Raw genomic sequence first — 17,453 nt, 5'->3', positions numbered from 1 at the left:
GCGCGTGCCAGGCGACGGCTCGCTTTCGCGTCACACTGGCAGCATCCCAGCGTTTTCTCCCTTCGTGTCGTGCATGCTGGCGCCCGCGTGCGATCGCCGACTTCGAGCGTTCGGAGGCGCTTCTGTCGATCCCATTCCTTGTAGTAGACAGGCAGGCGCGAGATATGCCGACCTAGCGGGTAGGCGCCGTGCTGCGTGCCTCCGCGACGGGCAAATTGGACGTGCCTCTTTACGACTTCCAGGCGACTTTGAGCTTTTCTCCGATAGGCGCTCGAGCCCGGTGGTTTCGCGGGAGGAGCGATCACGAGCGAGCGCCTCCGATCGGTGTCGGGGCCCGAAGCTCGAGCTTGCTACTCGCTGCGGGGCATCCGGCTCGGGACGCGCCTTGCCCCTGCGTCTTTCGGCGGCCTTCTCCGGAAAACACGCGGGGGATGTTGTCCGGCGGGAGTCGGCTTTTTCCTCCCGCCGCTCTGCGTCCGCCCAGGCGCGGGGGGTGGGGATGCTCCTGGCACGGCCCTCCGCCGGCGCGGCTCCAGCGCACGCATCCGGCTCTGCGGCCGCCGCGTGTGCCAGCCAGCGGCCGGAAGCCCAAGGGGCCTCGGTACCCGCTCGTGTCTCCGGTCGCGCCCGCCCGACGGGCAGGCGTCGGCGTGCAAGTTTCTCTCGCGTGCTGATCGCCACTGTGCGGAGAAAGTGAGGTGAAACCTCGAAACAACGTGCGCACGGCTGTTGTCGAAACGTGTTTTTGAATGGAGGTAATGTAGAAGACTTCGAAGAGTTAAAAAGGAGCCCAAATTGCCTGACGCAATCGCTCTAGAAATTGGGCTTACAAATTCGGACGTAGAATGCGGCACACAAAACAAAGTAAGGCGAGTCTTGCGGCGTCCCGAGCACAACGCCGCCGTGCGTACGCGTCCAGGAATAACTTCATCAGGGAAGAACAAGGAGTGATATCATCTTCCCCGTTTCCCAAATTGATCGTGACGTCATTCCCGGCAAGCGACAACGGGTCTCCCGCAAGCGCTCACCGCGAAGGCGTGATCGTCAGTTGCCCGTAGAAAATATTTTGTTTTTTGCTTTGATGCTCGGAAAAGCCTAGCTGTTTTAAGATAATGCATTGAACTTATACCATTGTCTCGTACATGCCTTGTCGAAAGTGGGAACAACTTTATGTCTTTAAGTGACATCTGTTGCAGTGTCGGTTTCAGGTGGCGCTTGAGTACTTCGTGCTAACTGGATTAGCTTGTTATGGTACTCGTTAGATCCGGTGGTAGGCTGTGCACATTATTTTGCAGACTGCATTCTATGGTTTGTGATACCTTTCATGCTCCCTTGTGTTGCTCCTTCCGCTTTCGCAAAGCTGCAACATATCGGGATGTTTATGATGACCAGCCTCTATATTAAAAGGAAAGCGGCTTGTCTGGTGATAAAAATGCAGAAAGTCGGTTTCTGCCTTGCTTGCGACAGCGCAGCAAAGCGGTACTACGAAAACAGCGAGATCAAGCATAATTGCAAAAAAATAAGGATTTTTCTTCCTTCTTTTTTAAGCTTGCAGAAATCGTAGACCCTATACAGTAGTGCATTTTATCGCGGGAAACGTTGTGTATGGGCAACTCTTCCGTTGAACTTTGTTCGGCGGCATTTTACGTGATGCCATCTTTTGCATACCGCCGTAGTCTCGCATATGGACTTTGCTTGTCGTGTACGCTGCGTTGTGTAACTGCTTGCATACTTTGTGCCTTTCACGAACCATGACATGGTGCCGCGCCCCTCCTCCATCTCGTTTTCTCTCTATCTCTCTCTCTCTCTCTCTCTCTCTACGTGCCTCGCGGATGTGTCCCTTGAAAGATTTTGTTCTTTCTTCTGTCGTATATACCGATAACGGTATTGCGGAGCGGGGCTAGCGTCGTGCGAAAAACTGCAAACAGTAGCGCACAATCCGCGTACTTGGCCATTATTCACCGCGCGCCATCAAGCTTATTCCTCTCTGCAAATCTTGGGAACTCCGCGACACTATCGCATTTTCTTGCTGCGCAACGGAAGAAAGAAAAAAAAAGTAAACGTAATGTTCGTCATAAAACACGCTGCGCTCGACGGAGCGACTTCGTGGGTGTCATCGTACGTGCCGTCACTTGGGTCTTGCGGGTAATCCAGCTGAACGATACAGCAAAGTTTTGGCCACTGTGCTGTTTTGTGTGTAGTGTGTTCCTATAAAGGAGTACGCCTGCCCACAAACTCTTTCGGAGTATAGAGACTGGGAGAAAAAAAAAATATCAACCACCTCGCGGCGTAAGCACGCGACTGATGTCTGCATGGCGCCCCTTTTCAAATGTCTTTATCTGTCAGCGCTAAGGTTACCCGCCTTGTTGGTGTAGTGGTTTTGGCGTTGATCTGCTAAGCCCGAGGTCGCGAGATCAAATCCCGGCCGCGGCGGCCGCATTTAGGTGGGGGCGAAATGAGAGAAATAAAAAAAGTCCGTGTATCGTGCCTTGGGTGCGCGTTAAAGAACCCCAGGTGATCAAAATTAACCCTGAGTCCCCCCACTACGGCGTACATCACAATCTATCGTGGTTCTGGCACGTAACACCCCAGAATTTAAAAACAAAAAATCACCGTGAATAACCGACTCGCCCCAACTGCTGCCCTGACTGCTTTCTGCACTTGACTCTAGCGTGATGCCGTGCACCTGTTCCATGCTACGGCGGTGGAATTCTCAATTTCCGTGTTTAAGGAAGTTTATTCTTCGCAGACATGGACGTCAGTTGTCCAGACAGCTGCCTTCCCCACATTAAAGAAGCGCGGAGACGCGGAGATAAAAAAACAAGGCCATATGTAACCTCCATATGTAATAATTCCGTGTGATCGTATGTATTTATTGTATGTGGAGGCTATGGGGGCCCGTGTTTCATTCCTAACAGGCTGCGAGTCGGTGAGAAACGCGCGTAAACCCACCACTGTAGCAACGGCAGGTCGACTGCGTGAGCGGTCTCGGTCATACCGGCGCATGTCCCACATGTCTGCGAACAGATTGCGAGCGAATCGACGACCGTCGGAGTGCACGCCGCGGTCGTTTTGCCGTGCCTCCCGTGCGATGCGCTATCGGGGAAAGGCAAGCGCCGATGCGTACGCTTTGCTTGCACTGACGCACTTGCAGCATGCGCCGGATTAATTTCGACCACCTGGGGTTCTTCGGCGTGCGCCCAAGGCACGGCACACGAGCGTTTTTCGCATTCCGCTCCCATCGGAACGCGGCCGCCGCAGCCGGACATCGAACCCGTGACCTTGCGCTAGCAGAGCACTTCGTAATGGCCACTAAGCTATTGCGGCGGGCAGCGTCAAAAACGCGTCGGAAATACGTTTTGTGGGGAAACAGCTTTAAATTAAGTTAAATTATAGGGTTTTGCGTGCCAAAACCACTTTCTGATAATGAGGCGCGCCGTAGTGGAGGGCTCGGGAAATTTCGACCACTTGGGGTTCATTAACGTGCACCTAAATCTAAGCACAGCTTTGCTCATTATAGTTGCCGTATGATCAAGTGAGCACACCAAAGGTGTTCTACCGACTCCTTTAAAGTGTTCGCTTTTTCTATTTTACTGCGATAGCAAATATATGGACACTCCAGTCGCATTTCTGCCGTCGGTGTCGCCGTGAGGTCCCGTGTAACGTCCACGGGCGATAAAATCGTCGCCACGCGCGATGTGCTGTATGTGCGAGTGAAAGCGTGCGACGGTGAGTCGGCGATTGCGGCTCAGTCTCGCGTACGCAACGGCGGAAAGCGGGTAGGGAGGCGCGCCTCAAGGCTTTGTGGGGAGGATAGGCGGGGGGGGGGGAGGGGGCGTGTTCTGCCCCGGGAGGCCCAGGCTGCCGCGCGCGCCCGGCGGGGCCGCTGTATGTTGAAAGCCATCTGCGATGGGTGCGAAGTCCGCGCTGCGCTGTTTTCAAGGCGTAGTTCGCATTGATGCGAGCGGCTGTACGAAGGTAAATTCGCTCGCTGCTGCTGCCGCGTTTCCTCACTGCAGCGTCAGCGAGTTTCCGCGGTCATCGAGTGAGATGTGTTCATGTTGGCATGTGCGCGTGTGACTCCATGCTTATTTATTTAGTTATACTCGCGGACAACTTTCTGTGGCTATGAAGGAAAGCTGCGGAGGCAAAGCGCGCACAAGTTGGAGCGCTTCTGAAATGAACCCCGCCTTTTAATCCACGTTAGTTCAAGCTGGGGAACAAGAAACAAACACCTTGTTAGCAACAGTTAAATAAGACAGAACACACCATTGAGTGTAAAGGTTTACTTATTTTGCGGTTTCTCCCTTTAGTGTGTGTGGAAACGCGAAACCGTTGCACGTGGAAGCTGCGTCGATTCAGCGTCTGTTCCGAGCACTGTCAAACGCTGCCGGACTATTTGGTGCGGTAACACATGTGCAGCAGCCACGCGCCCTTAGCTTTTCCTTCATAGCCACAGAAAGTTGTCCGCATGTACAGTGTGCCTATCTTTAGAGGGTTATATGGTCGATAAAACTGCTGTCGTTAATTCCCACTAATTTGCTATCGCAACCGATGCTTCGCCTTTCGAGCGAAACTGCGACTTTTTAATTATTAAACGCCCAAAGCGAAATGCCACATTGCTTCCACGTAGCAGTAATCAGGCTTTTTGTATGTTTAACATAATCGTTGAGCAGAACGAGCGATACCCTTTTACGTTTCGATATTCGCCCAGCGGGTCCTTTGCATTATCGACCTTGACGGTGATAAGGTCTGTGTAATTAATCAATTTTTGCCCATCGATTTTACGCGGTTCACGTTCACGCCTTAGATTATGAATGCGAAATAGTTACAAATTGCTTCCGAACAACAGCGGCTATCAAGAGAAATACCAGAAGCAACACTGCAGCAAGAAAGGTTCATCATCGCTAAACAGATATAGGCGAAATTGTCTTTGGCTAGTTGGGCGTGGTTTATCATTATTATTTGCATCGAGAGGCAGCATCCTAACACTTGCACAATGCCCAACTGCACCGGTTGCATTTCTTTGCAGAAAGCATGGTTGAATTGGGCATTCATGTGTCCCTGATACTGCATGGTGATCTGGGCGTGTGGAGGGCAAAATGCCTGAGACGTAGTGGCTAGCATTGCATTATCTATAGAATGGGAAGGGGTGGGGGGGGGGAGGAAAGAAAACGGAAAAGGCTAGTTAACGCGCACTGACAGAAAAAATAAGTAGGCCGATACTGGCGCTTAGCGTTCCTAAAGTGTGGCTTGCAGTGTCAAGGTTGTTGTGAGAAAAGAACAGGGTATCGCTATCTGCGAAAGGTAGTCGCCAGCTGGCGTCTTTTGTCTTCCTCATCACCTCCCCCCCCCTTTTTTTTTTCATTTCTTTCCACAGACATGGCCTTGTTCTTTATTTGTTTTTCCCTCTCTAAAGATGTCAGGCTCAGTGGCGCTATCGCTCTATCTTATCGTTGTTTTTCCTGGCGGCGTCGTTCACCCGCCCTGCAGCCTTTTTAGCCGCACTGACGTTACACGAAACTTGTATACTATGTAGTCGCTGCTGGCGGCCTTCTCCGATACGACTTCGAGTGGGATACCGCACGCTACCTGTGCACTCTGCGACGTCGCTCCTTTTCACCTTGATTGAAGGCTCCGGATTTGTGTCGACCGACTGGGGTTCTTTGAGGTGCACTAAAAGTTTCGCTCCGCTTGCTCCCCGTCTCGGCAACGATATACCCGGCCAGGAATCGAGCTTTTGAGACCTTGAGTTGCGCCTTAGTTACCGAGTCGTCGGCGATTCTGTGCTTGTGCTAGCGCCGGCAAAGTTTCAGTTGCTCTCGGCAGAAATGGCGATATTAGAGTATTTTGACATAGCATTATCGTTCTACCGTTACCGCCTGTCGCCTAATTCGCGCAGTTTATCGCGCATGGGCAATCGGTAGAGCGGTAACGCTACGCTAAAATACTGTCCTCCGCGAATGAACAGAACTTATCTCGGAATTCATAGGTAGATTTGCCTAAAGGAATATTTACGCACGCGCTACCGTATCAAGCTAAGTTCGGCGAGTTAATTGTTGCATACTCATGAAAGAAATACGGAATAGTACGAAGGAAGACAACAAGCACACGCTCTGTCGTCTTTCTCGTATTCGTACTACTTCGACGTAGTAGTTCTGCAGAAACCCGCAAGGTGGAGAGAAGTAATGAATAAAGGGAAAATCAGACATCCACCCGTTCGTAGCAATTGCTACAAAGGAAACCCATACGGGTTCCTCGAAAGAAAAGTCTCATAGTCGAAGAAAAATTCGTCCTGGTCCGGGACTCGAACCCGGGACCACCGCCTTTCCGGGGCAGCCGCTCTACCATCTGAGCTAACCAGGCGGCTAGCAGATGGCAGGGCGAAGTCGAATTTGTCGGCAACACGAAGCAAAGGCAAGAGTTTGACGTGCACCCACCCTTTGTAGCAATTGCTACGAACGGGTGGATGTCTGGTTTTCCCTTTATTCGTACTACTTCGTGCTCGTCACTTCGTAGTCGTATGCGTTATACCGACGCTGCCTCCCGTCGACTGCGCATGCGCGGTAGACACCGCTCGTCCTGCAGACTGCATCAGTTACGGTAATGGCAGAACAGTAACGCTATTCTAAAGTACTTCGATGACACGAACGATAGCATTTTTTCATATCGCGACCTAAAGTCGTATGTCGAACCCGGATGTGTTTCGAATAGTCCGTATGGAACCTTGGGGCAGTTCCTCTTGTGCATCTACCCGCGATTTTATGTACAGAGAAAATCGCTGACAGACATCTTGTCGAAATTTGTCGTTGCACCATTGGCTGAAAAGGTTCTATTGGGATCCTCGTCATCAGCCTGATAGTCTGGAGGCTCTCAACAATTTTTTGCATGAGAGAGAACTGGACAAGGGACTTTGAAGAGTCTTGGAGCGTACAAGAATTTCACCCCCAACCTCATCCTCATAATCAACGTCTTCTCTTTTCTTTCTTTCTTCACCCATTCCCCTACCCCCAACGCCGAGTAGCAGGTCAGAACATTAATTCGGACCGACCTCTGAGCTTTTTTCTCATAATAAATACCTCTCTGTTTGGATAAGTTCCCTCAAAAATTGTACGTAACAACAAAAAAATAAAAATAAATGTGCTGAAGCGTTGTGTGCCTATGTAGAATTGCGTCCGCCACCACACTCAATACATCTAACGTATGGCCGCACAAGGGCCCGTATACAGGGTGTCCCACGAAACTTGAGCCAAACATTAAAAATATGCAAATGCCACGTATGGCTGGACAGGACCAAAGTAATGTCGTTTGCCGTCGCTTTGAGATACTCAGATTATTTTTTCATTCGGTCTAATTAGATAATTAATTAACTTCTCTATTATTATAATGAGATGAAAAAGTGTCAGTGATAAAATTGTAGAGCAACATGAAAAACTCCCGATACAGCTTTCTGTTGCTCGATACGTGCTAGGTAAGTGTTTTTCCGAGCGTGAAAAAAGCCCGCGAATACAAGTAAACTGCCTCGAGCGGCCAGCCGCGCGGCGGAAGCTGGCTACGTGTAACTAGCTTTTCGTTCGACATGCCGGCACAAAAGAAAGGTTGACCAAACGATGAGGTATAGCCCTTGCTCTGTAGACTGGAGGCTTTGTCTCGTTACGGCGTGATGATTCAGGAAGCTGAGCCGAGAAAAGAAGGTAAGCGCGGGAGAAACGAAAGTCACGTTTCCGGTCAGCTGTAAACAGGTGTAAAAAAAGATCCAGCGATAGCCGGGGAGCTCCCAGAGCGCAGGGAAACCCCTGCCATTGCGTAGCGCCTTTGGAGGCCACGGACCGGAGACGCGTAGAGCACTTCGCGGAGCGCCGGTCCCTACCGAGATCGGTGCTTCAAAGTAAACAATAGCGCTGGCCAGGAAGGGGGACGTACCGCGTTTCCTGGTAATACATTTCGAAGGTTCGCTTCCTTAGAACAAAACACTACACATTTTGTGAAGCAGGTGGCCTTTCGCTCGCGTTCTTCGTTTTATGACGCCCATGTTACGATTATTTTGCACACCGGCTTGTGAAATCGTGATTTGTTTGAAGATTGCTGTACATTTGAGCGTGTGAAGTTGCGAAGGGCTCATTGAAAACTTGCCGTTTTTTTTCCCCCTTTAAAAAAAATATATATAATGGTAGCTCTTATGGGCTCACTCTCCCGGTCGTTTTAAAGCCCGCCGCCGTCTGTCGCTGCAATAACAAAATCCTTTTCGAGAAGTTTACAATGCAGAAGTGTCATTGTCACAAGTACGAATCCTCGTGGCAGAAACAGATTGGCAGTCCGTGCATGAATGTACCTCTCGGCTACAGCAGTGGAGAATACTTGTCCTGGAAACCGCGATAGTGCCAGCAGCTGCCATGATTGGCTAACGCGAGCTCAACATCCGTCTACTAGATAGAGCGGCGTCCGCGCCTTCGTGTTCCAGCACGACGCCTTCCAACTTGCCGGCGAGGTCCTAAGTTTTCTTCTACGTCCAATGACAACGATGAGTACGTCTGATTCGTCTTCATTAGTCTTATAGCGCAAGGCTTATTCTCATGTTTACTGGATGGCGCTGGCGTCTTGTTTCCGTTAAGGTTTGCGTGAGGCTTATTAATGGGGCAGCCCATAATAAATCTGAGAAAAGCTGAACGAATCCAGCAGTAAGAAGCTGAAGGGTTAGTCGGGATAAGAGGAGGAAGAAAAGCCGAGTCTTTCCGCTTCACCATCGGGAGGTGCAACTTCCACAAACGTGCGCGACTCGCACTTCTTTACATCTCGAAAGGAGATTGATTGCGCGCTTTCCCACCTGCGTATGTTCACTCCAACAAACATCGCACGTAATAGTCTTAAGGCTTACTGCGCATGATATTTGCCAGCTATCGTGTCAATGCTCCGCGTTACGTAGGAACGACAGTGCTTTTTTTTTTCTTCCTGATTTGTTTTGCATGTGAACCTTGTGGCATGAACGTCATGCTGTATTTATCTTCTCGCTTCTCCGCCACACAAGTAGCCAAAGCCAGGTGATCCGTCCGGGGCAAGCTGCCCGCCGAAGCAGAGAACAGAGTAACTATCGCGGGCTGAGTAAACATTTTCGTTAATCTATATAGGGTCGTTGAGGTCTAACGGCTTATGATGAATAGGCAAAGCCAAGCTGGCGCGAGACTTGTGGAATATCGCCCGCGAGTACGCAGTGCTTCTTCCTGATCAGAACGTGGTGCTTATTCGGAACAACTTGCTGGGCACACCGCGGCGATACAGCCAGGGTCCGGCTCTTCATGCGGCAGACACTGATCCTCTCCGCAGCAATGCGACGGCGCCCGGGGAGGCCGCCCATCTCGGCTGGGTGGGGAGCGCGGCTCGGGACGGTCTTGACGGCGGGGGGAGAGCCGATCAATAGCAAGAAGGGAGCGCAGCCATGGCGACGGGAAGACAACACGGGAACACCTCCCTCCTTCCCTCCCCCCGCGCCGCCGGAACCGGACGGCCGGCTGCGGATGTCGGGCCGATGCTGGACTCCGCCATTGCACCTCTTCGCCCCCGAGCGCGGTCCCGGCGGACGCAGTGTAATGGATGCCGCTGCGATGTCTGCCCGACTCCCTGCGCCTCATGGGGGCGTTTCTTGTCCGTCTGTCCTCAGCATCGCAATCTTTGGCATCGCTGGTCGGGGTGGGTATGGAAAACTCGAGGTGGCGCGGTTCATGGCCGGGCGGGCGACGCGCGTTGGCGGGCCAAGAAGCAGCGGCGTTCGCCGAGTGGCTCGCGCGCGCGCTCTGACCTTGGTCCGGGCAGCCGTGTCCGCTCGGTCTGATGAGGGCCCGCCATCGATCCCCGGCGGAGCGCGTTTCGTGGGGCCATCCAGAGGCTGCTCGGAACCCTTGGCCACCGCCTCGTTCACTGGCGGCGAGATGCATCCTGCGCACCCGCTCCGTGCACGCGCAATGGAATTGCAACTTTTTATGAGCTGCACACATTTCTCCCAGTCTGTGGCTGGAGGGGAAGGAGGGATACATTGAAACCTTCGTAGCACATCTTAGCCTGCGTCAACGTTAATGTAGTCCGTGTCAGCTTAAGCGGGAGCAGTTGTAGGCGTGAAAGCCGTATATATGCTGGGGTCGCGATAAAGAAAAAAAAAAGTTTAGCAAGGCTTGCAGTCCCACGGAGCTGCTGGCACACGACTAGGTCTTACCCTTGAACGAACAGTGTTTCCCGCAGAAGACTGCAGTGCGTTGATCCAGCGAGATTTCAAAATGAAGGCATTTTAAACAAAGACATCCTTTGGAAGGCAGGTTGTGTAACAGGATGGCACTACGGTGCACTACCACTAAGTTGCTGTTGTGTCAGCAATTTTGGCACGCACATTTCGGAGAGACCGCTATTCGTCGTTTCAACGCTGGTGCATCTTGGACGCCGTGGGTTACGCGTTTTGGATAGAGGCAGCCGCTTGGAATGTTGTCTGACTGGAAAAGCAGTCGCGGGAGGTCCTTCCCTGCGCTTCGACTTGGTAGTTGTCGCAGTACGACGAAAAATTAATCGTGGTCATGTTTACGATCGCTCGGTTTAGCCGCCTTCGCGATCCACCACTGCGTGTCTGTGCCGATGTAGTGGCTATCGGAGTGATCTCGACCTTGACGTCAGTAAATGTTCTTACGGCTTCCTTTCTTATTGTGAAGGCAGCAAAAAAAAAAAAAAAGGAACGCGTGTTACAGGTGTAAACAGCGCATTCGCTCAATACTCGTTTTTTCTTTATTTCATGTTTTGTTCTTTTTCCCCGCGGGTAGCGAACGCGCTCGCTTGAGCACATCTCCACTCTGGCGCAGAGAACGCCCTGAAAGTGATGTCGTGTGCGTGCGTCGTAGCTATCGCCGCGGCGTTGGTCTCGCAAGCTGCACCTTTCTTCAGTCCGTGGAAGGCGAGGCGGGAGCGGTTTCGTTCGGCTGTCCGCGGGGCGCTGTTTCGTCACTGCCGCCGCCGGTTCCTCGTCGCCGAGAATGGGGCGCGATTCGTGCGCTGGGGGCGTCGACAAGAGTCGGCGGAGGACGCCGCCGCGCCCGCGAGTGTGCCGTTTCTCTCCACGTCATCCTCGTGGCTATTCCCGTCTTTCCTCGTGCGATGCGCGACCGGAGAACGGCGCAGCGACTGAGCGCGCGCTCGTTCTGCTGAGCGCGCGCTAACTTTCCTCCGGGTGCCGTAGAGCGCGCCTGTGATGGACCGCGCACGCAGCATCCGACCTTACGCTACTAAGACAGCCCTAGCGAGACTTGAAGCAGAACTCGGGCGTTTCGCGCTGGTGGTACCGCTGAAATGTATGCCCGAACGAGCTCGCTCCACACTACAACCTGGCAATAGCCCCTACATCCTCCGCAGGCGTTCGCAGTGTTTATCCACTGCAGTGCGTGTGTGTCTGCCCGGGAATTGGGGTGGGGGGGCTGGTGTAGCTTTACAACACCTCCGCCTATGAGGCATGGTGCCTTTTCCTGCTCACGCTAGCGGCGCAGCAGCCAGACCTGTCAATGGACCCCCGCTGGAGTACTTAAATCAGAAATGAATGCCGCGTTCGCGTTTAGGTATTGTTACCCAAACTTAAAGTTATAAACGCGCGTGGCACTGCTCCACTTGGCCTCTTTCTCATTTGTGGAAGCCAGATATAAGGAATATTTGCCCCGCCCTCGCTATTTCCCCCAAGAGTAGTAGACATTGCCACATTCGCCACTCTTCACCTCTCGTCTATGCGCGCCTTGTCCTCCTGCTAAACACTTGTATTAGAGCATACTGTGGCCCACAGAGTATGCATCCTTGCTCCTGCGGAAATGCGTTGTTAACTACAACCGACTCGGGCGCGATCCCGAGATCGGTGGCCACATTGCAAGCTAGAGTGCGAGGTAAAGAAACAGTGATTTAATGGCATAACTGAATACAGGTGTGGCGTGGTTATGTTCGGTTTTAGTTGTAAAGCCCAATTCACAACTTGGTCTGCCGACTATTGGCAGACCGAAATCGGGGTCGTGTTGGCCTAGTGTGAATTACCCTTAACGGATGGAGTGGAGGCTAATTTGGCAGCCTTGTTGATTGCGTAACGATGCGAACGAAACTGCGCGAAAAGTTGCGTACACGTAAGGGGCGCCGTTTTTGGTCGCGTTCGCCAAGTGCGGACGAAGAAGGGGCCCCGAACCCGGTCGGATCTTCGTCCCAGCTGTCAGCCGCCGCAACTGTGGTTCTTCGCCTTTGTTGCGATAGCTTTGCCTAATAATCGCGTCCTGCATGCAGAGCGCGAGTGATGAACGAGCAGCCGCGATTGATCCGCTGCGCGATTTCGACCAGCTCTTCTCCTCCCTTTCCCGCTCCCGAGAGGAGGGAAGCTCGCAAGGCAGCTGCTGCTGCATGCGGGCTTCTATGGGCTTCGCTTCGCGAGCGCCGCCGTCGGCCAACGGCTGGGCCGCTGTGTTTATCCGTTGCCATGGCAACGCGATGCCGAGGGCCGTCAGAGATGATACCTGCGCCCTAAGCTCCCTACCCCCTCCCGAATTTCGATCCGCAGGCCTCTTATCGTTGCGCGCGGTGCTCCCAGCAACTCTCCGTCATCGGTGCGACAATAACTCCATGGTCCGCGGCCCCGGGCTGCAGCCGCCTTTTTGCGCTCCGGGCGAAGCGCAAGAGTCGCGTCTCTACCTGTGTCTTCGTCAAGCGAATTAATACAGCGCTGCGCATTTCGAAAAACAACCCCTGCACGAAAATATGTGCGTGCTCTTGGCTATGTTGCGTGGCGTTAGGTTTTCAGAGCCCTTTACGTTATGTTTTGGAATACCTTTGAAATGGGAAGTGGGTAGAGGTAGAACTGACGCCAGGGGGCCGGCGGTGGGGGATGTCCGGTCGAGGAAGTGTCCCCTAATGTCTGGTCCAGCAGCTCGTCGCGACTCGTCTTGAAGCTCTTGTTACAACTTCGATTGGATACTTTCGAGCTGTTCTCTGTTTAGTTTCTTCCAAAGCTCTGCCAGGAATACTAACCCCCGGGGTAGTTGCAATTTGCAACTGTATTGTTTACATTTTGTTCATCGACATTTTGTCTGTACATGTTGAGAGTGTGCTGAGGGTGTAAGCATATTAGGAGTCTGCCCAGTGGAAACAAAAGGTGACTGATGTCGGTGTTACAAAAACAGCTTTTTCACTGTTCAGCCTAGTGAGAGCTGTCCTCGACAGGCACTTTGGTACACAACATTGCTTTTCTAGGGCTGTCATCTTCTCTTTGTTTCCCAGTAGGAGACCTGTATTAATTTTTATGTAACCTTCAGTCAGTTCTGGATGCATGTGCTGCTAACAGTGAAGGATTTTTCAATGTGCACATATAGGAGAATTTAATCCTGGTGTTGTTTTCCTTGTGTAGATTGTTTGCACGTAAAGTTAACTGGTATCACAGAATTGTTATGGAGAGGTAGATATTACAGATGCTGTAGTCTCTACGCTATCTCCTTGTGTCTGGATAAGTGTGCTTTGTGTTGGAAAATTTTGCAAATTATGTTATACTAAAGCTAAAATATTGCTAAGTCTGGCAGTTGGCTAATGGTTCCAACCGATAAGTTACTGATAGCTCACCAACAATACTTCTTATATCTGTGTTCATTCTGGCTCCTCAAATCAGTAATGGCGCTACTGCATTTAGTACTATATCCATTACTCCATTTCCTTTTTTTCTTTCTCCAAATGTTCCCTTTTTGCTTAAGTAAGCCTAGCTTCTTGCATTTACTTGTTGCTCACTTGATTTTCTGTTAACCATTTGATCAGCCCTTCAGTCATTTTCTCCTCGCCACTTGCATGTTATATTTTTCTGCAGTGGTTCAGTGGTAGCATTATCCAGCCTGATTTCAGGGAATGGATGTCTTCAATACTTTGTGCCTTCTCCACACATCTGCTGCAGGCTTATCAAGAGGTGCTTGTTTGTCAAGACACCACAGAGTGCCTTCCTAGTTTGCTGTGGACAGCTGATGCCTGGCGGCTGCTGAAATTCTCGATGAGACATGAATGGAGAGCCTGGGAAGCTTTCTCCTGTGCACCTGATCAAAGATGATGGTGCAGGAGACACTGAGAAAGGTAGAGTAAATTTCGCTTAATGCATGGGTTTCCTCTCTGCAGCAATTCGACTCCCTAGAAGTGTTTGTAAGATGTTCGTTCGTAAAACTTTATTGGCAACAAGGATCAAAATGTGACTAAGTGACCAGGAGCCCACAGGCCCTGGTGGCCTCCTCAGCCTGCTGGACAACCCGATGTTGTTGGTCTGGGTCCGAGCTGAGCAGAGCAGCTTCCCAATCCTTGGTGTTTAAAATTGCGAGCCCTCGTGGTGGGGGGTTGGCCGGGGAGGCCCAAATCATATGATTAATGTCCACTTGTTTATTGTGGCACCAGGGGCAGACTTCAGAGTATTCCCCAGGATAAATTTTGGAATATAGCTTTAAGTTGGCGAACGTACTCATTTCTAATCTCTGCCACGTGACTTCTTGTCCCTTACTTAGAGATTTGTCGCCTGCAGGGTATAGCTTCCTGCTCAGGCGATAGTGGGTAGTACCTTGGTTGAGTTCATGTTTCTCCGATTTCTGATTTGAGAATGGTTCCTGTCTGAATAAACAATTTGAAGCTTGAATTTAATGCATGGTTCATCTGTATGTGTCATAGAATAGTTCTTATCCTGGTCGGCCGATGCAATTAGTGGGACTTTTATGTTTTTTTTTTTTGCTTCAGTGGTGAGTAAAAGAAAAAAGTGTGTGTGTGTGTGTGACTTTTTAATTTTTATTGTGGGGGCCCTAATGAGTTCGGGTGATTGTGCAGGTGCTCAAAAGTAGCTGATCACGTTCTTTTCATGCAGAATCAAGCACTGATGACCAGCTTCACCTTGGACAAGCAGCATCGCCTTTAGGCAAACCTAGAAGCCTTCCTTCGAAACTTGACAACAGCGGAACCGAACTTTCAACGAACGAAAACCAAGATATTCACCAAGATGGAGATCTGCAGAGAGACACTATAGCAGCCAAAAGAAAACATTCTTCGGTAAGGGACATAATTACCAACCAAATAACCACTACCGAACAAATGTCTTGCAAGGCTGTATATGTACTGCTAGATTTGCTGCACTGCACTCTGGAAAATCTGCGAGATATAAGATTATACTGTAGACTTTCTTCATGTCCTCACACCATTATTTTGGAGTCGAAGTGTTGCTTACCAACTGCAGCTGCAGTTATAACTACTGGTTTACTAGAAGCATAGTTGGAGGAGTGCTAAAGAATAAGACCTCAGTCAGTTCCAGTGTTGCAAGCTGTTGCAGTATGTTTTTCTATAGTTACAGTGCCCTTTTATTTGATAATGTGCCAATTTTTGGCATTCTGACACACTGCAGAACTTAAACAGCCATGTCAGCAAATACTATAATTTTCATTGTTTCATCTGCTGGCTGTTGTGAATTTCTCTTACTTGCAGAAATAAACTTTACAGAAATTCATCATAGTGTCATGGAAATATTAAGTACTCTTCACTCTCTTCTGTTAAGAAACGGTGTGCAAAATGTCACTGGACATTCATGATTATATTGTGCTTAGTGTTACACTGACGAACATAAGCGACAAGACGCAGACGTACGCAGCGCTTGTGTAGCGCGGCCGTACATTGCACTACGTATGTCTGCATCTTGTCCCTTATGTTCGTAAGTGTAACACTCAGTGCAATATAATCATGAACGTCCACCAACTAGCCCCATTCATTGCTTCACTGGACATAACAAAGACTGAAATGGAAGCCTCATTTATGTTGGTAATTGAGCTCTTATAAGCCTTCACAGCATGGTCACAATAATGCCACTAATTAACAGAGACCGAATTCTCTGCTAAATTTCTGGCGCCAAATTCATCCATAGAGCACATATTTATCATTGTCGAGCACTTGGGGATACAACAGTTGAATGCTGAATAAATGTGTTGTCGAGTGATAGTTCATAGTTGATTCCAGAGAACTTTTGAGGAGCTTAGTCAGATCATTGCCACGGTGGCAGTACGGTTCTCAGTGACAAAAGAACATGAAGTCTCAAAGATCAGCTAGAATGGTCACAGGCACAATTTCCAGGCACAAGAAGCACTGACGATTAAAAAAAGACATGCAGGGAATGCAGATTGCTGCTGCACCTTGCTGTACAGGTTCAACTGAGGCGAAGGAAGAGCTGGGAAAGATTTTTGTTTAGGAAGACAGTGGTGTTTCTTGACATTAGGGAAGAAAATTAGAAAGAAAACAGCCGCTTTTGATAGATTTTACCATTTTTGTCAGCAAGCAAGGCAAAAGGCTGAACTGGAGTAATGTTTTTTAATTATTTTTAACGAGATGGCCACAGTAGAGCACCTATAAGAATTCAGAAATTTCTTCAGAGTTGTTAAAGGCTCGCAGAGGCAATGTTGAAGTGGAAATTCAATATCTTCATGTACACTTTTTCAAACAAACCTTTCTGTGCGCATTAGCTTTTAGGGAAACACATATAACTTTGGCAGCAGACGGCTGCGACTTTATTCTCTCCTATAGTTTCATTTTACTGCAACAAATGGTGCAATTTATTTGAATCTGAAATTTACTGCACACAGTGCACCTGTCTCGAAATTCAGAAGTTGGTTTGTATTGCTGGCATGTGTCCATAGTTTTTCAATGCAGATCACAGGTACATTCAGTGGAGGATGGGCTGTGTTTCTGTTTTGATGTTGAAACCAAAGAATAATAATTTGCTTGGCATCATTGCCTGCATTTAAAACTTACTTTAAGGTCATTGTATTGATTGAAAACAACTGACCCAGGTAGTATATTCCAACTTAAACCAGTGTGCTCATTATGCTGTACTGTCAGTGGGAGGGACAAGAAATAGAGCAACCTAATGGGGCACTTTTCATAAATAGGAATCTGAGTTTTCCTGTCTAATAGGCTTGTGATCACAGCAGTAGTGACCTAAACCTGTTCTGTTTGTAAAAGCTTATCCAAGATGACAGGTCCTGTTTTTGCCTTTGTGAACTGTTATTGAAAGTTTAAAAAGATTAACAATCTGACAAGGCCGTAACTGCATATAATGGGATTACACAAGTGATGTTAAATATTTTGTCACTAAGTTTGATGACAGCACGCCTACTTTTATCTGATTCGTATTAGAACAGGAAAATTTCCCATGTTTTGATTGGTGAAACATTGCTGAAACTTGGAAGATATGGGTAGACGCCTGAGACAGGTAGTTATTCACACTTGTATCAGAGGCTCATTTTGATATTAAGTGCTAAACTTCGTGACAACCAAAGGATGCAATAACAAATATGTTGTTGCCCAACAAAAAGAGACTTGCACATAAGTGACAGGCAAATGTGTTTCTCATGGTGGTGACAAACATTCAGTGTGGGCCCCTTTTCGGGAACTGTACTTCGGAGCATAGA

At 49.6% G+C, this 17,453-nt stretch overlaps 1 protein-coding gene across 1 annotated transcript in view; it reads left to right on the top strand.

Annotated features, from left to right (window-relative positions):
* LOC135906636 (ras-responsive element-binding protein 1-like) overlaps nucleotides 1–17,453 on the top strand; it is a 55,211-nt gene that overhangs the window by 28,540 nt on the left and 9,218 nt on the right. Inside the window, exons 2-3 of the mRNA XM_065438127.2 lie at nucleotides 13,928–14,100; nucleotides 14,870–15,051. Coding sequence (XP_065294199.1) covers nucleotides 14,028–14,100; nucleotides 14,870–15,051 — 255 coding nt within the window. The 5' untranslated portion in view covers nucleotides 13,928–14,027. The remainder of the gene's footprint in view (nucleotides 1–13,927; nucleotides 14,101–14,869; nucleotides 15,052–17,453) is intronic.

Source organism: Dermacentor albipictus, chromosome 1, assembly GCF_038994185.2.
Source record: "Dermacentor albipictus isolate Rhodes 1998 colony chromosome 1, USDA_Dalb.pri_finalv2, whole genome shotgun sequence".
NCBI lineage: Eukaryota > Metazoa > Arthropoda > Arachnida > Ixodida > Ixodidae > Dermacentor > Dermacentor albipictus.
This window is presented reverse-complemented; position numbering and strand designations above follow the sequence as displayed.